The 23,264-nt window shown below is 33.6% G+C and overlaps 1 protein-coding gene, 1 long non-coding RNA gene and 1 other non-coding gene across 8 annotated transcripts in view; 2 read left to right on the forward strand and 1 right to left on the reverse strand.

The window, feature by feature from the left end:
- Nucleotides 1-23,264, forward strand: part of LOC145971724 (uncharacterized) — a 60,496-nt gene that overhangs the window by 10,902 nt on the left and 26,330 nt on the right. For 3 of the 5 annotated variants that reach the window (XR_014438941.1, XR_014438943.1, XR_014438950.1), the window contains one exon: nucleotides 15,180-15,402. The exons of the other annotated variants lie outside the window; for them this stretch is intronic. This is a non-coding gene — a long non-coding RNA (uncharacterized LOC145971724). Of the gene's footprint in view, nucleotides 1-15,179; nucleotides 15,403-23,264 lie in introns of those variants that run through there. 5 annotated transcript variants of the gene reach the window in all.
- Nucleotides 1-23,264, reverse strand: part of Phlpp (PH domain leucine-rich repeat protein phosphatase) — a 90,027-nt gene that overhangs the window by 1,693 nt on the left and 65,070 nt on the right. For both annotated transcript variants that reach the window (XM_083099665.1, XM_083099664.1), the window contains exons 6-17: nucleotides 12,693-12,850; nucleotides 12,219-12,365; nucleotides 7,088-7,235; nucleotides 5,439-5,564; nucleotides 5,109-5,262; nucleotides 4,928-4,988; nucleotides 4,279-4,533; nucleotides 3,768-3,977; nucleotides 3,292-3,454; nucleotides 2,312-2,595; nucleotides 1,179-2,024; nucleotides 454-688 (exon numbers count right to left, since the gene is read on the reverse strand). In XM_083099665.1, coding sequence (XP_082955791.1) covers nucleotides 454-688; nucleotides 1,179-2,024; nucleotides 2,312-2,595; nucleotides 3,292-3,454; nucleotides 3,768-3,977; nucleotides 4,279-4,533; nucleotides 4,928-4,988; nucleotides 5,109-5,262; nucleotides 5,439-5,564; nucleotides 7,088-7,235; nucleotides 12,219-12,365; nucleotides 12,693-12,850 — 2,787 coding nt within the window. The remainder of the gene's footprint in view (nucleotides 1-453; nucleotides 689-1,178; nucleotides 2,025-2,311; nucleotides 2,596-3,291; nucleotides 3,455-3,767; nucleotides 3,978-4,278; nucleotides 4,534-4,927; nucleotides 4,989-5,108; nucleotides 5,263-5,438; nucleotides 5,565-7,087; nucleotides 7,236-12,218; nucleotides 12,366-12,692; nucleotides 12,851-23,264) is intronic.
- On the forward strand, nucleotides 5,943-6,063 carry LOC145972596 (U5 spliceosomal RNA). Its single transcript, XR_014439231.1, has one exon. It is a non-coding gene; the product is annotated as a U5 spliceosomal RNA (small nuclear RNA).

A 23,264-nucleotide genomic window follows, 5' to 3' on the forward strand; every position in this document is an offset into this window, starting at 1 on the left:
CAGAGAGGGGGAATTTTTAAATACAAGAGGCAAGTGTCATTAAGTATAATCGGAAATAATTATTGAAAAAAATTATGTTAATTCGTTAATTAATTAAGTCATAGATGGATGTGTGAGGTAACTGTAAATGGAATAAGTCAGTTTTTGATTATGTGGCAGTTGCTGATATAATCTTGATAACAGTTCATATAACAGTATTTTTTAAGAATAACTATTTGTAGCACACTAATTTTCCTCACAGTATAAATTCAACAAATTTTTTTTTTACGTTTATATTCCTTGTAATCGTACTCTCGTATGTTTTGTGGGTCAATATTTCTTCTTCAATATTTGTTACTTCGACAGAAAGAATCGCAATTTTTACAGCGCTTTTTCGTTATGTCCCGCATGTCGATATATTTTTCAGTAAAGTTTTTCGAGAACAAATTAATGGGAGAGATTCGAGAGGTTTACCTTCCGCGTCTCCTGCATGAGAACGCTCTGGTGAGCTTTGTTCGTTGCTTTGGAAGCCGCGCTTCCCGTCCACATTCTTCCTGATGGATGGCGAGACTTAAAAGTACTGTCGCTAGCTTGATCGGACTGTCCACTCGGCGAGCTGCGATCATCTCTGTAGGGAGGGCTTTCGTTTTCTTGTGTTGATCTAGAATTCTTAAAGTATCTTCCGGAACCCCCATGAACCTTGTTGGATCTACGAAAAAAAAATACATTTCATTATGATTCTTATTAAGAAGAATAAAATCTTTCAAAGTTTTTCTGTGATTATTTTATATAATAAAAAAATGAGATATTCTAATCTAGATAAATAGGAAGAAATTTAGATATTTTCGATAGAGAAGTCTATTTTTGATCTTAAAAACTGATGACTAATGTTGAAAAAATTATTCTGACCGATTCTTCTCAATTAATTGATATTTATTATAATTAATTAATATATATATATATATATATTACATATATATGTTACTTTTTTTAAATATAAATAATTTATTATTTAAATACTTAAACATATAATAAAAATTATAAAATTGGTGGAAGATACAAGTATTGTTTCCTTGCATATTTTATATCTATATTTTAACGTCACATAAATTCGCGATATATCGATTGGTTTGTTCGCCACCAAGGTCTTTGTATAACGATATATTATATAACAATATCATTCTATTTTTTACTCGTACCTGTTTACTATATTCTTTAACACGCCATTAAGATAATAGCCCTCGCTTGCGTGACAACAGCAGGCCGCTGGTGGTTTATGCGCCGCTGGTGGCACGCAACAAGGACAAGGACATGCGCCGTCACCGGTTTGGCCTCTATTTTTGCCAACAACGTGTCTGAGTTCGCGCATCAGCTGATCCATGTCACCTGGACTCGGTCCGGCCAATCTCACGACAATAACGCTTAGATTATCCTCGGCGCCATAGGCTTGCGCCAGATCCTGCAGCCTCTTCGCGGCTAAAACGGGACTGGCTTCAGCTCTGGCCTCCCTCACGGCTTCTTGGATGCTCAACACTTCCCATAATCTCCGATTAGCCACTATAACGAACTCGTCGTCGTCCTCTAGAGTCACTTCTTCGTATGTCGGGTCGGGTACCACTAGCGGGAACATGGCAGCGTTGCCCAACTGATTTTTAACTGTTTCTCTAGCTTTCTTAGATGCAAGGGTCAAGGGACCGGCCGCTCGACAGAGAACGGCTTTTGCTTCCCCGGAGGAAGCCACTTTTAGAGAGTATTTGGTCGAGGCTTTTGGGTATCCTTGCTGTGATGGTAGTTTCACAATATGGACTAGAGTCGCGTCCACGCCGTACTTCTGACCCTTCTCCCTAAGCTCTCTGTGTGCCGACAGTAAGGTATACTTCAGGTACTCCTTCGATGTCTCCCGTATAGTTCGCTCTTCCAGCAAGAGACGCGGGATCATCTCTTGAAGCGCACTAGGCGTTTCTTGATTCGAACCGCCATCGAAGATGCCGAATAAACCTTCGACGTTACAAAAGGATGGCATTCGTATCTGAGAAATGTATAGCCTGCGTGCAAATAATAAGATTTCTTTGAGCTTTTAGAGTAATACGTATTCCAATATATTGTCTGTTCTACGGGAGATAGATAACGAGATTTCTTTCGTAAAAATGAATTAATCTTCTTAATAAAAAAGAATAGCAAAAGTAGAATAGATAGATAAATAAATAGAAGGATTAATATCTTTTTTTATCTATTTCTTATCTTTTTCTCTATTTCTTTTCTATCTTTCTATCTATACATTTTTGTAAAAGGAAATATCATATATATTGTATATTTGTCATTAAATAAATACTTTTCGCGAGAGCCCGTAGTTTCCGAAAAGCCTAACCGCCACGGTTGCTCGGCATTTTTTTCGGCTACGACAATTTCCTGTTGATGCGGATGAGATGGCAAACTGGGCCTGTTTTGTCCAGATACGTCCACTAGAGATATCGGTCTCTGGGATCTATAAACTTGGAATTGTCGTGGATCCACATGCAGTCGGGAATTGCAAGATATATCGAGAAACTGCAATTGTGGTGGCACTAGCGTGGCAAGATTTACCCTATCCAGTTGATTGTGCGCGAGGTCCAGCACCTGAATGAGATAATAGATCGTATTTTCCTTTATACTCGTTTTATCTATTTATTTCGTGTCACATCATTAACATTTTTGTATTTTTCATCCTTATACATTTTCTACGTTATAAACGAACACTTTGCAAGTATTATTTTTTTATGAAACATTTCACCGAATAAGAATATATCAATATTTTTATACATGTAATTTTTAAGAATATTATGTATCAATAATTATTATTTGATTGAATTAGAATTATTTTATTCAATTTATCAGAATTATTTTATTCAAAATATTGATATATAATAAAAATTATTAATGGAAATTTTATAATGGAAAAAGATTATAATTTTGTAATTCATATACTTTATAAAATGTTGCGTATTTTCGAATATTATGTATAATTTAATTGGATTATTTATCCTCTTATACACATTTTTTAATCATAATTTAGATCTTACATAAAAATATATGTGTAAAAAGATAATTACTACAGTATTTTACTTTCTAGGCCAATTCCGTATAAATACGAAGAATTAACTAGCACTTTAATAAAGTCAATAAACACGTTTGTATATTTTTTCCGCTTAAGTGAAAAGAGAATATGTAATAGTCTTAAATTCGATTCTCGCGATTTCGATCTCCGGTATTTCGTTTATCTCATATACATTGCAAATTGCTCGATTAACGTTTGCGCGCGTGTTCTAGTCTCACCTTCAAGGATGCCGTTTTACCAAAGGTGGGACACGTTAACAGCCGATTAGAATGCACGCGTAGCACACGCAGGTGTTGCAAATTGGCCACGTTGTCCGGAAGATATTGCAATCGATTTCCGGACAGCACCAATTCCTCTAGGTCGCTCCACGCGGCTATGCAGCTGCAAGATTTTTCGGATTAATTATAAATAGCTTTACATTAATAAATATGTTATTTAACACATGCAGCACACAAGCGATAAAATAATATCCTTATCAGTTCTAAAATTCAGAATCACTTTAAAAAGTCTGTAATTTAATTAAGAGTTCTAGAAAATCAATAATCGATAATAAATATTAATAAAGTTATTCGAAAGAGAGATAGAAGGATAGTTTACTGAGAAATTAATTCTTTTATTACACATCTTCTATTTTGTTCCATCACGATACGGGATTAAATGTTTTTCTCTTCGCATAAAATAGATATACGTTTACCTTTCCGGTAACGTGTCCAGGGTGTTGTAAGCAATATGAAGAATTCTCAGGGACGTGAACTTCGCGAGAGCATCTAGAGCGGTATCGGTCAGGCAATTCGCCGTGACATATAATTTCTCCAAGGTATGCGATCCCTGATGGCTCCTGCCGGCTTCCTCGCGATACGGTAGTTCAGAGAGCCGATTGTTAGAGAGGTTCAAAACTTTCATCCTAGAAAGGAGTTCGTAAGTGCGAGGCGCAGTCTACGTCGTTTACGATGAAGAGAACGACGATGAGTTCACTTCGGATAGTTAAATACAATTTGCTAACAGGATACACATGTTGGAAACTTTAATTTTCTCTTAAGATCGATTCTCTTCAAAATTTACAATGCACACGTTTCGTTGTTATTGTTGCATATAAATGAGATGTTATTATATAATGTTATTATTATTATTATTATTAGCGTCTTTATGATTATAATTTTGATAGATGAGTTCATTTATATCAGCGAGGAAGATTGATGTCTTACTTTTCAGTGTTGGCGAAGAAGCTAGTCGGTAGCGTGGTTAACATATTGCCCTGGAGGGTCAAATGAACAATGTTCAATGGTCTTCGGGGCGGTGGTAGGGCTTGTAATCGATTGTGAGGCAAATGAAGAACTTCCAGTCTCGATGGCTGTGACAACAATCTGTCTGGTAGGGCCGTCAATGCGTTGTGCGACGCGAAAAGAACGCGCAACGCTGGCAATTCAGTCGTCCATTCCGGCAATGCATCTAAATTGTTGCTAAAAATGTGTATAATCTTTACGTAAGACAAAAATTAATGAAATGATAAAAGAGAAATATATTAAATCTGATATTATTATTTATAATACGATGCATGTTATTGACGATTCGCTAATATATATAATATTCGAAATATATTAGATTAAATATCGTGTTAAATAGATTTTTTCCAAATATTTTCGTATTTTTATAACAATTAATATAAAATTAATATAAAAAATATAATTAATAATATAATTAATATAAAAAATAAAGCAAAGCTCATAAATATATAGACAGAAATATATTTCAAATTATATTGATTAATTAATAATTTTTAAATATTCTGTCATTTTTTTAAATATCGATATATATACACTATAATATGTATATTGTACACAGACATTTACTTACTAGGAAACATCCAGATGCTCCAAATTAGTTGGCACAGGTTCGACAGTTAGCTTTTTCAGTTCTGTACAAATTCCATTTATTTTATTATTTATTTTAATCTAATTCGTTTAATTCTGCTTTTTTCGGTATTTTTTCGATTTAATCGACTTAACTAAAAGCGTATGCGAAAGTCTGCACTCACTATTGTTTCCAGCGATAAGTGATACGATATTTCGGCCGCAAAGAGTCAATTCTGTCAGATGATTTCGAGCGCAGCGTACGCTTCTTAATTCTTGTAGGGCGCTAATGTCCAATTTTTCAATGCTATTTTCGCTGACATCCAGATGCGTTAGATTCTTTGCGAACAGAAAAAATTATAGAGCCGTTTTATATAATTTTCTTTTTATATGATTTTATATGATTTTTTTTCTCAAAAGAACGCTTGTTTGGAATTGGTAGATTTTGAAACAATAAATATAAGAAATAAAAAAAACATCAAAAATAGAGTTTTATATAGCAGAGATAAACTTACGCCATAATTTCCCAAGATTATGTTTCCTTTCAATTGATTATTCCTCAGATTAATTTTGTGCAAATTGTTATGCATCGCTTTCTCCTCTTTATAAGACTTTCCATGATCTGTCTTTGACAGAACTTCCTGTGGAATAATATAAGGATAATAATACTCATCTTTGAAAAATTTGAAAGATTTAAAAGATAGAAAATCGAAACTTCTCTCCAGAATTTAAAATTTAAAATTAAAAATTTACAATAAATCGATAAATTTATAAAGTTGACAAAATTAATTAATAAAGAAATTTTCAGAAATATCGCGAAAGTTTTTCTAAATTTTATTAAACGCTACTTTTTGTTTCTTTGATCGGATTTATATAAGGGCACCTCGTGGGCCTTGAGGCTCCGAGTCAAATACTGACTGCTTTCGGATAAGGCCAGTAGATGTCTACGGAATCGAAATGTTTCTCGTAAGTGAAATGCGGTATGTAGTGTATATAAGGATCGTTACAAATTCGGATTATCATTCATGTTTCCCTTCAACACACGAATAAATCTTTCGCCTTTTACTAAAGATTTCCGTGGAGGGGAACACCTTACTGAATATTATAGAATTTTTGGCAGTACCCGGCGAAAGCTGGGTCATAAATCAATCTAAAATTAATTCACACAGGAAATTACTTGACATAATTATTCTAATATAAAGTCTTGTACAAAAATAGCTAACAAAATTTTTCTCGTACAGTTTCTTTCTGATTAGATGATTAGATGTATCATCTTCTGATTAGATGTGCCATCAGATGTATTATCTTTTGATTAATGTATCATCGAGAGTGTTTATACGAAGAAATGTTTTCTCAATATTAAAAATCCTTGTATCTTTATTTACATCTAATCGATATTTTTAGGTAGTGAAGTGTTTGATATATTCACGCGAGAGAGACAGGTTAAATTGGAGAAAAGTTGTATAATTAAATTTTTAAATTTATATTTATATTTATAATATTTTTCTTTAGAATATAGCAGTAATAGTAATAGAAAAAAAGTAATTAATCTATAATTTTAATATATAATATTTCTGCGTTAATTGATTTTATATGTATATTATATATAATATAAATTATGTAGTTTATTAATATTCTGTAGGTATGAGAAAGTTAAAATATTTTTAATTGAAATTTCCTACAATTTTTTTTTAAAGCATATTACAGGTGAAACATATTTGTCGCATATCTTTGGAATATAAGTATAGAATAGAATGTTAGATAAGCACGTGTGAATAATTGAGCTGAATTGTAACGGTCAAGGTCTAATAGAACGGATCAATAAAAACTGTTTAGAACTCGTAAACTTGATGTTACTAGAAATTTTTTGCATGTTTTATTGCATTCATTATAATTTAACAAAGCATTAAGCTGGCTTTAGGTGATAATTAACAATGCATATTCCGATTTTTCACAAATATTTTCGATATTACGTGGCACATGTGAAATTATAAAATATAATAGAATTTCTCGAAATTCTTGCTGATATTTCTGGTTTATTTCACGATTTACAGATAATTTAAAATGAGTTTTAACAATGCTATAAATATCGTGAATTTATTATTAACTTTTATTAACTCTATATATAACCACATTAGACAATACGTAAAATATTTTCACATACCGTCAGGGCGAGAGCTCGCATGTTGAAAAAATACGGTGCAGTGCTGAGTAAATTTCCGACAATGGAAATATTCCTCAGATTTTTCAGTCGTATCACTTCGTCTGGTAGGTCTTTGATGCCATTACGATCAAGGATCAGCTCCTTCAGACTATAACAATCATTATGTTTAATGAACAAAGATTGTATCGTAAATAGATGAGCGAGATATGTCGCATGCTATTTCGTATAATATAAATATTTAAAAAATTAATTCTTATTAAGAGAAAGAAAAACAGAGAGGAAGAGGGGGAGAGAGAGAGAGAGAGAAAATAGTATAATTAACGTTAGCAAAAAGGTAGTATTTTTTTTAATATTTAAAGGAATTAATATAATTCTATAAATAAACATATGTATATTTTTTATAAGTTAATATTTTTATTTAAATAAATTCTTTGTGGGTTTTTTTGCACTCCGTTATTTTTCTTAAATGTGAAGCACTTCGTGCAATATTTCTGAAAATAATTTAGTATAAAAATATATATGGACTATCGAAAAAAATCTATATGAAATATGAGAGAGCAAGATATGAAGAGAATTGATTCTATTGATTTATAATAACGTAAAAGCATGTAAAGTATTTATCAATTAGTTTATTTTTTCATCGGATAACATTTTAATCAGTTATTTTGAGAACCTCTTCATTATATTTAATTAAAATATTAACGAAAGAGAAATTATGTGTCTTTCGCAAAAGAGTTTGTTCGCAAATTATAATTTTTACAACGTAGCGTAGCGGTGTAACTTTTCGCAAAGCTTCGGACACGCGAATCGGTGAACCTAAACGAACGAGCCGCCCACAGGATGTGCACTTGAGTAGAAAGTTTCGAATTATAGTGAAAACTTCGTTGCAGTAAGCATCTGTGTCGTCGGACAAACTTTCGATTTTTGCAAAGTAATAGCGATTCTAGTAGTAAACGCAACAAAGCATAATCTGGCGAATAATTCGAAATTTTATTTCTTTATTAAAATGCATATACGTTATTTTTTTATTCAGAGATTTATCAATCACATAATTGGTTATTTTTTTTCAGCGATAACAACTTTTGCGTTTTAAGCAATTAAAAAATTAAAGACATTTATTACGTTTCCAAGATATTTAATAATAAAGAAAATAATAAAGTAAAGAATTAAGATTGATAAATATTGAAGAAAAGAGTTTTATAAAAGATTTAAATTAAAATTATAAAACACGATAAGATATGAATTGTTGTAATAAATAGATTGAGAAATAATTACAACAGAAATAATTGTGGATTATTAATAAAAATAACAAAGAAAGCAGATAGATTAAAGAATTATGTGCGTGAATTTTCTTTTTTTATATATGGCAAATATTAAATAAATGTGGCATTACAATATTAGTGATTAGTTTATTTAACGAAGTCTATTGTCATTTTATTTTAGAACGCGCACTTGTTATTTCTCACCTCTCTCTCTCTGTCTTGCCATTTCTCGTTACTTTATTGCTGCGTATACGCTCCTTTGTAAGACTCAGGTAATGTTTAACTATATCTAGAGTATTCCTTAGATGATTGTTGTCATGAGATGATATCATTCAGGAAACACTCGTTTATATATTTTATAAATTTAATTTTTATAAATATATTTCTTCTGCTTTTTATGATTTTTATCGGTTATCGTTGCTTTAACAATTTTTCATATATGCAGCGCGTAGAAAACTACTTAAACATTTCAAATTTTTAAAATTTTTAAATTTCTCACCACAAATATTAACTAGTAACTTTATGTTATTTTATTATATTAGCATCTTGCTGATATCAATAATAGTTTTATATTATAAATTTGTTTTACACTGAACGAATATCTGTTATACAAATGTATAATGCACGCAAATAATATGATGTATATTAAGGATCTTTTAACATTAATGATTTATTTCCTCGACTACATCTCACAGTGTTGCATTTTTTCCAAATGCTACAAAGTCCTGGAGTATCCAAGTTCATCGCAATCGACATTATGTTTTCGCTATAAGTTACATTATAACTTGACAAGATGCTTTTTCACAAATGGTACACTTTTTTTAAATTTTCAGCATCGATGACATAAAGTATTATATCCATTTAAATTTTCACGCAATATATATTTTTAAATTTTCACGATGATGTTTTCTCGATTCTACACGCGAATTTTCAGAATTGTCGAATATATTCTCTCGATCATCGGTTGAAGAAAATCCATCGTAACTTTTCGCGACCGCGGGATTTCTTGCGGCGGGGTTTCCGCGACCGTAAAGATGTACGCTCGCGATCGTTCTTTCGAGGACTAAAGAGGTCGGTTGAAAGGCAAACTTATTCTCCTCTCAAGGATTTTCAAGTAGCGAGGAAAGAAACGGGAGAAGGAGGTGGTATGAACGCGAGGATGGGTTGGCTGACCACTCTGATGTAACAGAACAGAAATTGTTCTCTGTCGGTGTACGAAGCGGGACCGAGCGATAATGCGCCATGGCTCGATGCAAACATGCACCGACAGCGATGGCGGTCGGTACGAAATCCTTGTTACATGTAATGCCTTAAACCCCGGATGAATAACGTGTAACAAGTTATGCCGCTCGTAGAATAACGCGACGTTTCTGTCAAAATGTTCTGCCCGAATCTCCGGGGCGCGAGATAATTTTAGAAATATTCGCGCTTTACAATGGGAAGATTACATGGAATTACCGCGGACATTTAAGTTACTCAGATAACTGACAACGTCATCAGTGTTATTATCGCGGAAATGGCGAGATCTTGGCACGAGAAAATTAATTACATTAGTGCGAATTAAAAAATGAGCAAATTTAATTATATCAGGGACGTATAAAGGTTTAAGTTTTCCAAGATCCTCGTCTCTTAAGATCCTTTGTCTTTGAGATTCTTTGTTCTTACTAGGTATCTGGGTCAACCGAGAGGTATACCTGAGACGACAAAAGCTCTCTCTTCCATCCCCGCATTATCGTTGTATATAATCTTTAATTGAGATGATCTCTCGCGGTTTTCTTTCGTTCTTCGAACGCTTTGTTCGATTTCAGGTGATCGTCGAAAGTGAATGAGTGCAAAATTGTTTTTAAGTGCCGAGTCTTTCTATAGTAGAAACGGGGTTAAGCAATACCAGGAGTCGCCTCGTATGTCGATGCACTGGTGCGAGACGATTCAGGTGGAAATCGCCGCGTGCGACTTAAAAAGCGACGAAATCGTATTCAGATTCTTCGAGTGATTTATCCCTCAGATAATGAGATCTTGGAAAAGACTCGTAATCTAGGATACTATAATCCAAGATCATACAAGATCGAATAGTTGGGATTTATTTACGTAATCGACATTATTTTTTGGAGCACGTGAAGGCCCATTTTGAGATAAACGAGCCTGAAATTTTGTATATGACAATAATTTGAAATTTCCGATTGTAATTTACTCAATAATGAATCAGCAATGCCAAGGCTTCATGACGTAGGATTAATTATCTTATCTTTGATGACAGTGGAATGGAAATTTATTTATATATGCAAGTATCTTGAAAGGGAGGAAAAAAGGAGATGTTACTTGTCTCCAACGATTGTCAAGATTTGTAGATTCGCCTTTAGATTCACCGATGGTGAACGGTGTATGAAGAGGAATATGTATCTTGCGTGTGTAGGTGCACACGCGTGCAGCGTCGTCATCGTCGTCGTCGTGTTCACACCCCGTAGTTCCTTCCCTCCCCTCTTCTCGCCAGAGTCCCGGGATCTCCATTTCCGGTCGATGGAAAGCGGTTTTCGAGAAACTTTACGTAATCTCCGTTTCAATTGTGCGGTCCCCTGTCTGTATAAGATTGGGAAGATTTTCGCGTTGTCCAAAATCACATGACTGGCTATCATGTCTCGTTGTGATCTTTCTCTTTCTCTTTTCGAATAAATAACTCACTTGGTGTAAGTACAGAATAAATGACAAGTAAAGATATATTTGCCAGATCAGATGTGTAACACGATGAAATGAAGTGCTCAATCATTACGTAATTCAATTTTTTTCATTATTCTTAGTTTGTGTTTGATGATTAAATATACTTATTTAATAAATCTAGAAAATTATTAAATTCATAGTTTTTTTTTGGTAGAAAAAAGTAATGTAATTTAATAGATGATGAATGGATGTCTCATTAATTTTGTTATTAAAGTTTAAAATTATTATATTTCTCTCTCTTTCAGAATTAAAAATGGACAATAAATTATATGTCAAAGATTATTTATCAGATTGATAAGAAGATTTATTACTCGTTTTAATTTGTCAGATTCTTTTCATGCAGCCGAATGATAAATTCGAAATAACTTATTTGTAATTATTTTATTTGTTAAATATATAATATTTTTTAATTGATATTTTTTCTATATGTTTCTCGAGTTTATTCCAATAATCGATAATCATCACGTGTTTTTTAGCAAAACGGAGAATTAACAGTGTTACTCGATCATTATCGCGAGCGCTGATTTTCCACAGGAGCCCGTTATCAGAGCTGATCGACAATAGCGCGTGATTAATGTGTTGGTAATTAATTGTGCTCCTAGATTGACGCGTATAAATCAGGCAGCGTAGAGGGAAAATTTAGCTGTGCGCACATTAATGCAATATGTACGAATCGGCAGCAACCGATTGATAAAATAAATTTTGTGAATGTAAATATTCAATATATCAATGTTTAATATCAATTAATTTTAAATGTGCAATGCGCAATAAAATAAAATTGTTATTGAAGCATCGAGTATGACATATTATTGTAGTAATATTAATATCAATCAAGAGATAAATAAAATGTAGGGAAAAAATGAAAATTTTCGAGATCGATTTTGTCACGAGTATGTTTTTTAATATGCACTCGAGAGTAAAAAACAAAATAAATTTTTAATCAGAATTCATTCAAGTAAAAAACAAATAAAATAATATATAGATTTTAGATAATTTTCACATATATTTGATAGGGTTCAATCTTTTCCGACAACAAAGCATAAAGTAAAAAGATCTCTTCAAGAGAGAAAATCGTTACTTGCCTAACTGATTTAAATAAATAAGCAGCATGATTAAATAAACATACGTGAACACATGAGAAATTATGTACATACTTGATCAGTTGGCAGATGTCAGCCGGAATTATTTCGATCTTGTTGTCCGAGAGATTAAGATAGGTCAGCGCCGGCAACTCCAGAAGCTCCCTCGGGATTCTGCGGAGATCGTTGCACTCCAGATGGACGGCACGAAGTTTGGGAAACCTACGTGAGGGAATAGAGAAAGAGAAAGAGAGAGGAGAGAGAGAGAAAGAGACCGAAAGAGTTACGTATGAATTAAATACCAATTAAAGTTTCCACGTAGTTTCTTGCCGCATTTTGTTTCACTAGCGGATATGCACTCGCATTTTTCCTACTTTTATCAGATAGGGATTAATCTATCCGCTCTAATTATCTCGGAGAATTTCGCAAACAGTCGATTTAATTTCAGAAAAAAACTAAATTCAAAAGGAATCAAATGGGTCTTTGTATTAATCATTTGTATGAAGAAATCATCATGTTTGAACGTAGACATGATAAAGACGTGTATACCTGTGCAGAAGCTTTAGATTGTTGTCGACATTATTGAACTGGTTCCATCCCAATGCGAGCTCTTCTATCGCTGGAAAAGCAATCGCGCTTTCAGGGACCCTTGACAGGCCTCCCTTGCTCAAGTCTAATCGTTTCGGACATAGCGACAACTGCGTAGCCTGTAAAAATATAAAAAAGTCGATGTCTTAAATATATTTAAGATATATTTAAAATAATATATTTCTCTGATTTTTATTGCAATAAATCATCGAGCTATAAGTACATATGTTAATGGTACATATTAAAATATAAATAATTGCTACGTTACGTTACATTGCATGATATTATCATTTCAAATAAAACAATTATCTTAAAATAAATAGAGAGATGAATTATCGCTGGATATATTATTGTTAGCTGAATTACAGCTGCAATTCGTATGAATCAACATCGATATAAATGCCATTTACCTCGAACTCCAAAGAGTCCGTATCTATGGTGTCCTTGTCACAATTGTCCATGATCAAGCAATCAAATTCCTAATATGCATCATCTTTTGTACAGTTGTCTATTTTTACGCGAATATGAGCGTTTTTTCATTGAACGCACAATTAATTGTTTAGCATAAAAATTTTCGATACATCTTGATGCAATTATCATTTGCGATATAATCCACATAATTTCGTTATGTGGAATATAATAGTTCAATTTAAAAGTTTTCTTTATAAAAATGTTCACTCTCGCTTCATTTTTGTACATTTAATTTCACATCATTGTATTCGTCTCTTTAAATTTTCACCGATCCTTTAAAACGTAAATCGCATTATTTTAATTAATATTGATTTCGATATAAATGACGTTTTATTTCCTCGAAATTCTTTAGATATCACAATGTAATAATTATGTTTAAATCAATCCGTTCATTAGAGATGAGAAGAATCTCATTTAATAACGAATCAATGATTCAACAATATCGCACACGGTTCGGTGATTAATCAAACGTGAAGGACCCGCACTCGCCGAAATAAAACGTTTAAACAAATTTTAACGTTATAATTTCGTCATGTTATTTCGATTTATTTTCTCTCGAACGCTTGCATATTCGTTATTATTATAAATGATCAATCAATGTGTGGTGCAATTATCGAAATGGCTACAACATAAAAGCGAACCGCACGCAAATTTAAAATAGAGCAATGTATGCGTAAAATAAAATAAAAAGATTTACATAAAATTACGTATTTATATAGTATACATATATTTTATAAATTTTTTTATATACGATAATATAAATTATATATCTCTATACAGAATATAATTATATTTTCTTTGATCAGAATTCTACAACAAATTTGAAATTAATAAATTCTAAATCAATTATTCGTTAATTAATCAATTAACAAATAATTGATTTCATTCAGTTAGGATTAAAAACACTGAGGGGAAAACACTATTAAATTATTTACTTATATCCTTTGCGGAATTTAAATTCAAAAGACTGTATAAAATTTATCTTAAAAAATAATTGAGAAGCCACATCGATTTAATTATTTCGCATCTGTTTATTTTGTATACATGTCCCAGTAATAATGCAGTCTGCGTTTCATTCTTTACACGCTATGTCTTTCGAGAATCGCAAATTGCCGCGTGTTTTATCGTCGGGCGAGTCAAAGATTCATAATACATTCAGTCTCGTTGAACTTCATTGTAAGAAACCGGCGTAAAATAGCGCCGGTGCACGAGCAATATTTGTGCCGACAAGTATTGTTCTGCTCGTTGCGCCGGCTACGAATAGCCTCATTGTCCGCGCGGCGAACTTTCAACCGAACAATGAAGACGTCAGTCAGAGCTTTCTTATCGGCGTTAGATTCGGCCGCGATCGCGCGTGCGAAGCTCCCTAAAACAATACGACGGAAAAATTCACTGCGGAAGTATCGCTAGAAAGCAGAACGCGCATCGCGCATCAAATCAAACTATAACGAAAAATGAAAATGCGGATAGGCTCGTATTATTTCATCGCATCGACGATAACTCTAGCAACAGTATTTTAATTTACATTCACGGATATACATATAAAAACATTATTATTAGAAAAATTTTCCCGACTTTCTTTCAAGATCATGGAAAATGAAAATATGCAAAAGACATTTTAACTTTTTTAGTATTTTTATTTAACATCTTTTGAATTTTTTTATGAATTCTTATTCATCCCTATTTTCATTCTGATTGAAATTAAAATAATCGAGCAGAGAATGTGATTACGTTTTACACTCTTGGATTTTTATATCCTTTCAGGAAGAATTACTCTTCTTTTTCAATCAAATTGATAAGCTACTTTATATTCTTTATAGTTAGGAATTATTAGCCAGTTTATTAATAATTATTATTTTTAATTTGACAAATCTTTGAAATTTGATAGCTTCTTGCTAGGGATTTGCAGAAAATAAGAACTGCTTTAATGATAATGCAATTTGCCGTGGTAATCGCGATCCTTTTCTTTGCCATTAGGGAAAGTGCCACGTTGATGAAGGGGAAAATAGGATTATACGAGGAATAGCAACCAAGATACCGTGTTATATCGCAGGAAAGTCTCGAGTGAGCGAACGCGATCGTCGCGTGATGACAGTCTGTTAATTTCCGGTCGTGCGACACATCAGATCCAGGGGGAAAAGTGCTCTTACATTCCACTTATTTAATATTTATATAAGTATCATACGTATTGTTCTCGTAATCTTGGAGCCAATTATTTTCGAGGCATTCATAGCCTCGAGACTCGAAATAATTAAATTTATTCAAAACGTTTATTCTTGTGCACTTCTTAAAATTTGAATTCTACTTTTTCATCTCGATTTTATTAATTTCCCGATGATAATTTCCCATCGGAACTCGGCTTGATTCTATTTTCCAATCGCGACTCGAATTTGCTTCACCTCCTCGAGTTTTTCATTCGATCTGGAATTCCTTCCCGAGGAGGAGAATGAAAAGGGACGAATGAAAAGGGAGGTGAAGAAAATTACGCCGGTATCGGCCGGTCGACACGATGGCGATGGCGTGAAAACGAGAAGGAAACGAGACGAAACGACATTCCCAGCTAACGGACGCGCTTAGCTCACCGTGAAGAGACATGGAGGTAAAGAAGATAGCGAAGGTACGATAAAGAGCGAAGATGGAGAAGAAGGAGGGAAGAAGTTGTCTTCGTATCTTCTCGATCGTCCACGCTCGTCGATGGTGGCTAACGAGGAAGGTAACTTTCCCGATGATGTCGGAAAAGTTCACGGCCAGTCGACGATACTGATGCGTCGTCAAGCGAGAACCTACGATAATTCACTGCGCGAAAGAAGATGAAGCGATCTCTTCCCGACGAAAGAATCACTTATTTAATATTTTAAATATTATTTAATATTATTTAATATTGTTTAACTTTTTTCTATTTCTTTTTTTTTCATCAGAGAGTGCGGATCCAAAAATATGTCCAAAAATGCGTTTTTTCATCTCAATAATCTCAATGATATTATCGATGCTCTTGTAAGAGCAAATAAGTATCATCTCTGTGCACGAAAGGAATCGAAGGTATAAATAATGAACTGTAAAATAGATAAGCGTGACGCGCGCGAAGATTATTATGAGATATAATTAGCAAGTACTGTTATTAGATCGGACGCGCGAATTCGCTTAATATGGTGTACCGTTCGGCACGTGCGGAATAAATTCATTGTGAGAATTATGTAAACCGTTAAACGAGGCTTCCCGATGTGAGGAGAGAATAATCGTGCCAATTACGGGGAGCGTGGAAGGCAGATTATGTAGAAACAAAAAGTAATTGATTAAAGAAAAGTTGAAGATTAAAATTGTTGCTATTTTTAAAGCGCGAACGTACTAATTTTAATCAATAATACAGAATCGATCGTCACAATCGCAAAATTATAGTTGGATAAATAATATACCGATGCGTTATAAATTAAATAAATCAATTAATTTTAAAATTAAAATCGATTAATTTTTAAATTAAAAGATTACTCATAAAATAAACTTGACACTTTTTTATAATGATAGATATAATTTCAAATAAAAAAATTTGTTAAATAAAGATATAATATTTAAAAGATATAAATGTTAAAAGTAAATATAATATTTATTTAAAAAATCTTTTATATGCATATAAATTCACGTGAGTCTTTTTAGTGATAAAATATCAACATGTGTATTATATAAATTGCTAAAATATGTTATTATTTTATATGATTTAGTAGAAAATTTAATTTAGTTGAAAATCTTAATTATATATCGAACTATTATAAAATGATTTACTATTATAAAATAATGCAATTATTGTGTATGACAGAGAAATGTTTCGTGATATCCCCGCAAATTTTCACTCGATTACAATATTTTTTTAGATTAATGCGAGACAGTTTACGGTTTGTTTAATAATACGTCTACACACAAAGTCGGATTAATTTCGCTTAATCGATTATTGGACAACTGCGTATCAGTGGTTTCCAAGCGGACAGTTAAAAATTTTTGACCACAACCGAACTATTCCGATTAATTTCCCCGGGATAGCGCCGAGAGAGAAACGTGACATTTCAAATGCGCTCTCGAAAATTTCTTTGTCGTTGCAAACTTTTAATTAATTGCGCACCCGCGGCGATTGTTGCTCGAATTAATAGATAAAATTCGAAAACGCATGATTTATTCGAGTCGAAAATATGCAAAGTGACTCGGAAATCGATGTAACGGCCTTATCTATTTTATATATATCGTATCTTCTTTTTCTTTTTTTTAGTAAGTTTGAGATAATCTTTGTCAGTAAGAATTATTCACGTTCGTATAGTTTTCGTAAAGTTTGAAAATTTGTAAAAATTGTTCTTGCAAGTCATAACTGAGATTAAATTTAATCTTTGGTATTAAGCAGCTCCTGATTACGCTACGCTGTGAATCCTTTGACGGACTGGAAATTTGCGAAAATACGTACTCCTCGAGCTCAATGAAAACTTTACGGAATACCGCCATAGCATCCGGAATGAACGTCGCTCTTTGGCGTCTTAATTCCACCAATTTCCCGGAGATAATTTCTCCTTGTCGAAGCTGGACACGATCGCGAAGTAACGTTCCAGTGCGCCGAGTGTCCGAGAGACACGTTTGCGTTTCGTGAACGGAATTTTTTTCGACCGAAAAGATGGTCGAAAAACACTGGCTCGCGCGCAATCTCCGTTTTTGCTCGCCGGATACGAAGCATTATTCGCTACTACCGCCAGCACGTCACTGAGAAGCCGCTCGGAGAGTTTGTCGCGTGTCCTGCACCACATAAAAAGCGGAAGAGAGCACGCTCAGGTGCTTAGATCGCGCAATTTTTGCGTCTGCTAGACACTTTGGGTCTCAGCTTCGAGACTATATACGAGAGAACGACACATGCTGCTTACTCCGACATTGACGTTTAACCGTTGGAAAGCTGCACACATTCATACGTACACGGATACACGCATACTCGAATGAAAATCCTCAACTTCTCCGACTTTAATCTACTTGTAACAGACATGTACAGATATCTATTTGGTTCCGAGATAGTGCAATTCGAGAGAAAGACGTAGGATCTCGTTGTGAATTTAGAATTTAAAAAGATTTTCAAAGAAGAAAGGAGAAGATTTAGATAGCAAATTCTGGATTTTTTGGCATATATTGATGATGAAAAAGTAAATCTATTTTTTTTTAAATCGTAGAAAAAGATGAATTTAATTTTTTATATACATACATTAAATAGGAATTATAAAGCATATTCGCGAACAATTGAAAAGATTCTCTAACGATATTTCAAAGGATCAGAATTCAGAAATCTGAGGATGTAAATATATCGAAAAGGATGAGAATGTAATTTTCCCGAGTATTACCAAGCGTAATTGAGTTCTACTGCAATGACGGTCGAAATAAAAGTAATTGGCGACACGGTCGAGTCCTTCCTCCCTTCTCAATTACGGAAACGCATTGCGACGCGGCCAGAAGACTTCCCTAATGGCCAATTTAATGATCAATTTCGCATACCGTTGGAATGCACATGTAACGGTACGCGCTTCTTCTCTCTCCTGCCTCTTTCTTCGGATATCTTTTGCACCGCCTTCTCGTCAGCATTTATTTCCTCGCAATGAAATATCGATGGAATTCGCCCTGACATCCCCCGCGACATTATTATATTTTATTCTTCTATCCGGATAAATAATATATTTAAATTGTATAACAGCTGGAGCGAATCATACATCATCCTCAGAGCTTTCCTGATTGAAAACATTTTTGACGTTGCAAAGTTTAGCTTAAAACAATTACATTTTTTAATTTCATTAAGTTGACGTATTATCGAAGTACGTACGCGACATATTCTTGTAGGAAAGAATCAGCAATAATTGATCTTGAAAACATAATTGTCTAACAAAGTAGCACCTCAAAATTTGTCGACATTTTGTGCGATAAAAGGGGAAGCGTCACAAAAGGGTTCGCCAAAGGGTTTTCCAATCCAAAAAATGTGAAACGTTCTCGCGCGGAGTTTCCTGACGCGCGATCAAGGAAAAAATCACGCGGTAAATAAATTTCAATTAAACTTTCAGAGTTCGCGAGGGGAAGTTGGTAGAAATGGCCGACTTTATCAACATCGTTCTAATCGTCGGTGAACTAAGTTTTTTCTTTCCCCGACACTTCTTCCATCTCGCAGACTCTCTTGCGGCAACTTTCGATCGAAAAGCCATTTTCGCAGGATCTGCGAATCTGTATTTGTATCCTTTTTACCCGCGATTTCGCGACGATGGCCACGATTTTTTTTCCCAACCGTGCCATGGAACGCCTCGGTTTTGCATTTCACGGTGAGCCGAGCGTGTCGATCCAATCTCGGCCTGTTTTCGAATGAGCACATTCGTTAAAGCGAAATTCCGCAGTTCACTTCTGATCGAACGAGTCATTCGAAGGCGAAGGAAAGCTGTTAGATAACTTCTTCGAGGGAATAAACGTATGCGACACACGCGTCGGCTCGTAACTCGGGATTTCTCTATTCTCGTAATATGATCACGCGATGTAGCAATGTAATAATAACTTAGAATCATCTCATCGTTAAATTTCGCCCGCAATGAACATTGGTGGATCTTACGCGAACCCCATTCAACAATAATTGTCGTAGAGCTGCTAATTGCGCCGATATCACGTTACACAATCGTGATTCGTATGACTAGCTGTTAAAGCTAATAAACTCTAACTCCAGTTTCGTTGTTTGTTCCCTTGCGAGAGCTACACCCCCGCGAGCTAGAACGCGAGATAAGGACGCTCGACGATATCGTGTCGCTTGGTAATTTACGAACGGCAACTGTAGGGAATATAAACAGAGAAAGAGAGAGAGAGAGCATGTCGCGGGATATACAGGAAGGATCTGCGGAAATATAGGAAGCATCCTGGGGATATGTTACGTTACTCACCGAGACTCCACGTGAGTCTTTTATCCAAAATTCTACGCTTTTCACGAGAGGAGAGCGAGAGAAAAGCAGCGGAGAGAGGAATATTTGATACACACGCGATCGCAGATGCGCAGGAGGATATTTGAATAACGCGATAAGGATTTTTCTCGCCTCAGTTCGATAAATGCATTGCAATACGGTCGTCTATTTTCGTTCGGAACACGCCATGTATTTGCGCTTGATAAAGAGGAAAGATATCTAGCGATTAGTCGATTAGGCGAGCACGGAGGATGAATCGGGACATCGCTCGACTTTTGGGATAAAGAGTGACAAGATATGGGTTCGTTCGGAGAAAATGAGATGCCAAAATTCAATCGTGGCAATTGCGATATTAATATGAGTGAAATTATTTAATTAATTTATTATTATAATTATTTTATTATTCTATTAATTTTTCGATAAGTAACAATTAATGATTTGGAAATTATGAAGAAATTTTAAATATTTTCGTTTAAAACACATAATTATTTTCTCTCTCTCTTAATATACATATGTATGTATGCAAAGTATACACACATGTATTAAGAGAGAGAGAAAATATCAACAGAATAAAATTTATAAATTATTTATTAAAATAAGTTTAATAATTATGTGTTTTAAATGAAAATATCTAAAATTTCTTCATAATTTCCAAATCATTAATTGTTACTTATCGAAAAATTAATAAAATAATTAAATAATTAAATAAATTAAATAACTTCAGTCATACTAATATCGCAATTACCACGATTAAATATATATATATATATATATATATATATATATATATTTATGATTTCGCTCTTTTAAATGTGTATGTGTTTCCCAACATATAAAATTACGAATCAAAATTTTTATCTCAAATTTTATTCCGAATTATAGGTTGTCTAAAGATATTTTTATAAAACAATTTGCTAAGATAATATATCTATATCACGATATCACATTATTTTATTGTTACTAATCTTGAAAATTTTCTTTTTATTTTTATATATTATCGTATTTTTATATTTCATTATTTTTTTTATTATTGCTAATTTTTTTATTTTTTATTCCTGTCTTTTATTATGTCCATGTAATTGTTATATAGCAGAGATATATATTATTAAAATGTTATACTAGTTACATTGTTACACTAGTTCTTCCACAGGATTCTGCCATATCAACGTAGCATTTCTTCTTACTTCAATCTAACTCGTTCGTTTCTCCAAAGATAGTGTTACAATCTCGAAAGTAGCTTTAATAAAATCTTTTAAAAATCTCAATTGCTAATATTTTAAAAAAATGTTTAAATGTTTGAGCTATAATTGAGAGAATATATCTATTTCTTCAAAAAAAAAAGAGAGATTATATTTATTGTTCTCTAAATATTTCTTTATTTTTATTTATTTTTTAAATATATACAGAAACTGCATATTAGAACAATTAAAATGTCTAGAGATTCCTGAACTTATAGAAATACTGAAATCTGAATGATTACATGCACATATGCTTATTGATATTTTTAAATATTTAAACGTTTGAAAATGCAGATAAATTTGTCATTTGCTCGCAAGAGGAAGATAATTGTATTTATTCGATATTAAATCTAGGTAAATAACCTGAAGTCTCACTTATTGTAAAGTCATTTATTGTAGAGTAGTTATTATAGAATTATTATATATCAGATTTCTACGATCTCTGTACTTTCTCAATTTGACAGAAGATACATTTCACTGCAGTGTTTAGAAACAAAGCCTACTTTCTAAGAGTACAACATGTTTTTCCAATATGCAATTATGCAATTATGCAATTATTAGGTACAATAGTAGGCGTCGATATGCTTCAAAAGATCAACAAGGCAATTACGGTAAACACGAGCTATATCAGTACCGTAAACGTATTAATCTCACCCAATGAACTGCAAAGCGATAGTCAACGTGGCTGTTTGTCGTGTAAGATCGATCAATTTCGTCGAATCTAATTTCCGAAAGTGTTAATAATCGCAAAACGCTCTGAAGTAAATTCCGATGTAAATCGCAAGCAATTATGCGTTTGATTAAAGTAAAGAACATTCTGACTTCGCAAACTCTTTCTCGCAAACTTGTCGCGCAACAAGTCGCTTCGTTATTTCTTACTTCTACTTGCAACGGAGAAAAAGTACGGTCCCGCAACCGATTCATTTGTTTATTGATTCATTGATTATTTTCTTCGCAATATTTGCATCTCGCGAGCAATCGCGATTTTTCGATTCCGTCCGATCGATCGCGGTTATTGGATTCTTATTATTATTATCCCCTCTTTTCGCTTCAATCGGCCTATAATAACACCTCTGCATCGTTCCTCCATGAGAAACGCGTTTAATGAGTGATTGTTGCACGATTTCGTTAACGGAACACCCGATATAAGGGACTTGGATTTTCCCGTAACAAGAACATCATTATCCTCCTCGCGGATTTCTCTTTTCCTCTTTTTCTTTTCTATATGTCATGGTCTGCTTTTACACTTGAAAGAGTCTTACATTGCTCCGGAAGGATTTGAAAAATCAGATGGGACAAGATGCCTCTCCTGTTTTCTCTCTCGTCTTGTTTTTTCCTTATTTCTTTCTCTTTTTTCCTCTTCCTGGCTTATACCAAAGTTTGTGACTTTTCCATTGCATTGCATTTAAGATATATGTAGTTTCCGCGACGAGATGTTTTTCTATTGCCGTGTTTATCCGGAAAAGCTCGGCGCGAATGCTTCTCTTCTTATTTAATCTTGTATCGGAAAGAAGAAACTATTTATCGCTTGGAAAGCGATTCTTGTGATAGTCCGGGGGCAATATTATAATTAATTTTGATTTAATATACCGTTGCGTTGCGGAAAAATGCGCGGCATCAAGTTTTCTCGGCAAAATTTTATGAATTCAGGTAAGGAAGTTTGGGCGCGGCTAAGATCTACGCTAAGGCTCGTAACGAGGGAAGTTCCGCACGAGAACTTAATAAGGAGCCTTAATAAAAATTTCCGCTTTGATCATGACAGTCATCCGCTAGGCAGATAGGTTGCGGCGCGCTTTTAAGGGCCCTTGGAAATTATTTCGTCGGTGAATAAAAAAAAAAGAAGAAAGAGAACAAAGGGGTGAAAGGGTTTCTGGCTGCCTTCGGTG

This window comes from Camponotus vicinus, unplaced genomic scaffold, assembly GCF_025532165.1.
Source record: "Camponotus vicinus isolate PSW18456_S1 unplaced genomic scaffold, iyCamVici1.0 SCAF_5, whole genome shotgun sequence".
Lineage (NCBI taxonomy): Eukaryota > Metazoa > Arthropoda > Insecta > Hymenoptera > Formicidae > Camponotus > Camponotus vicinus.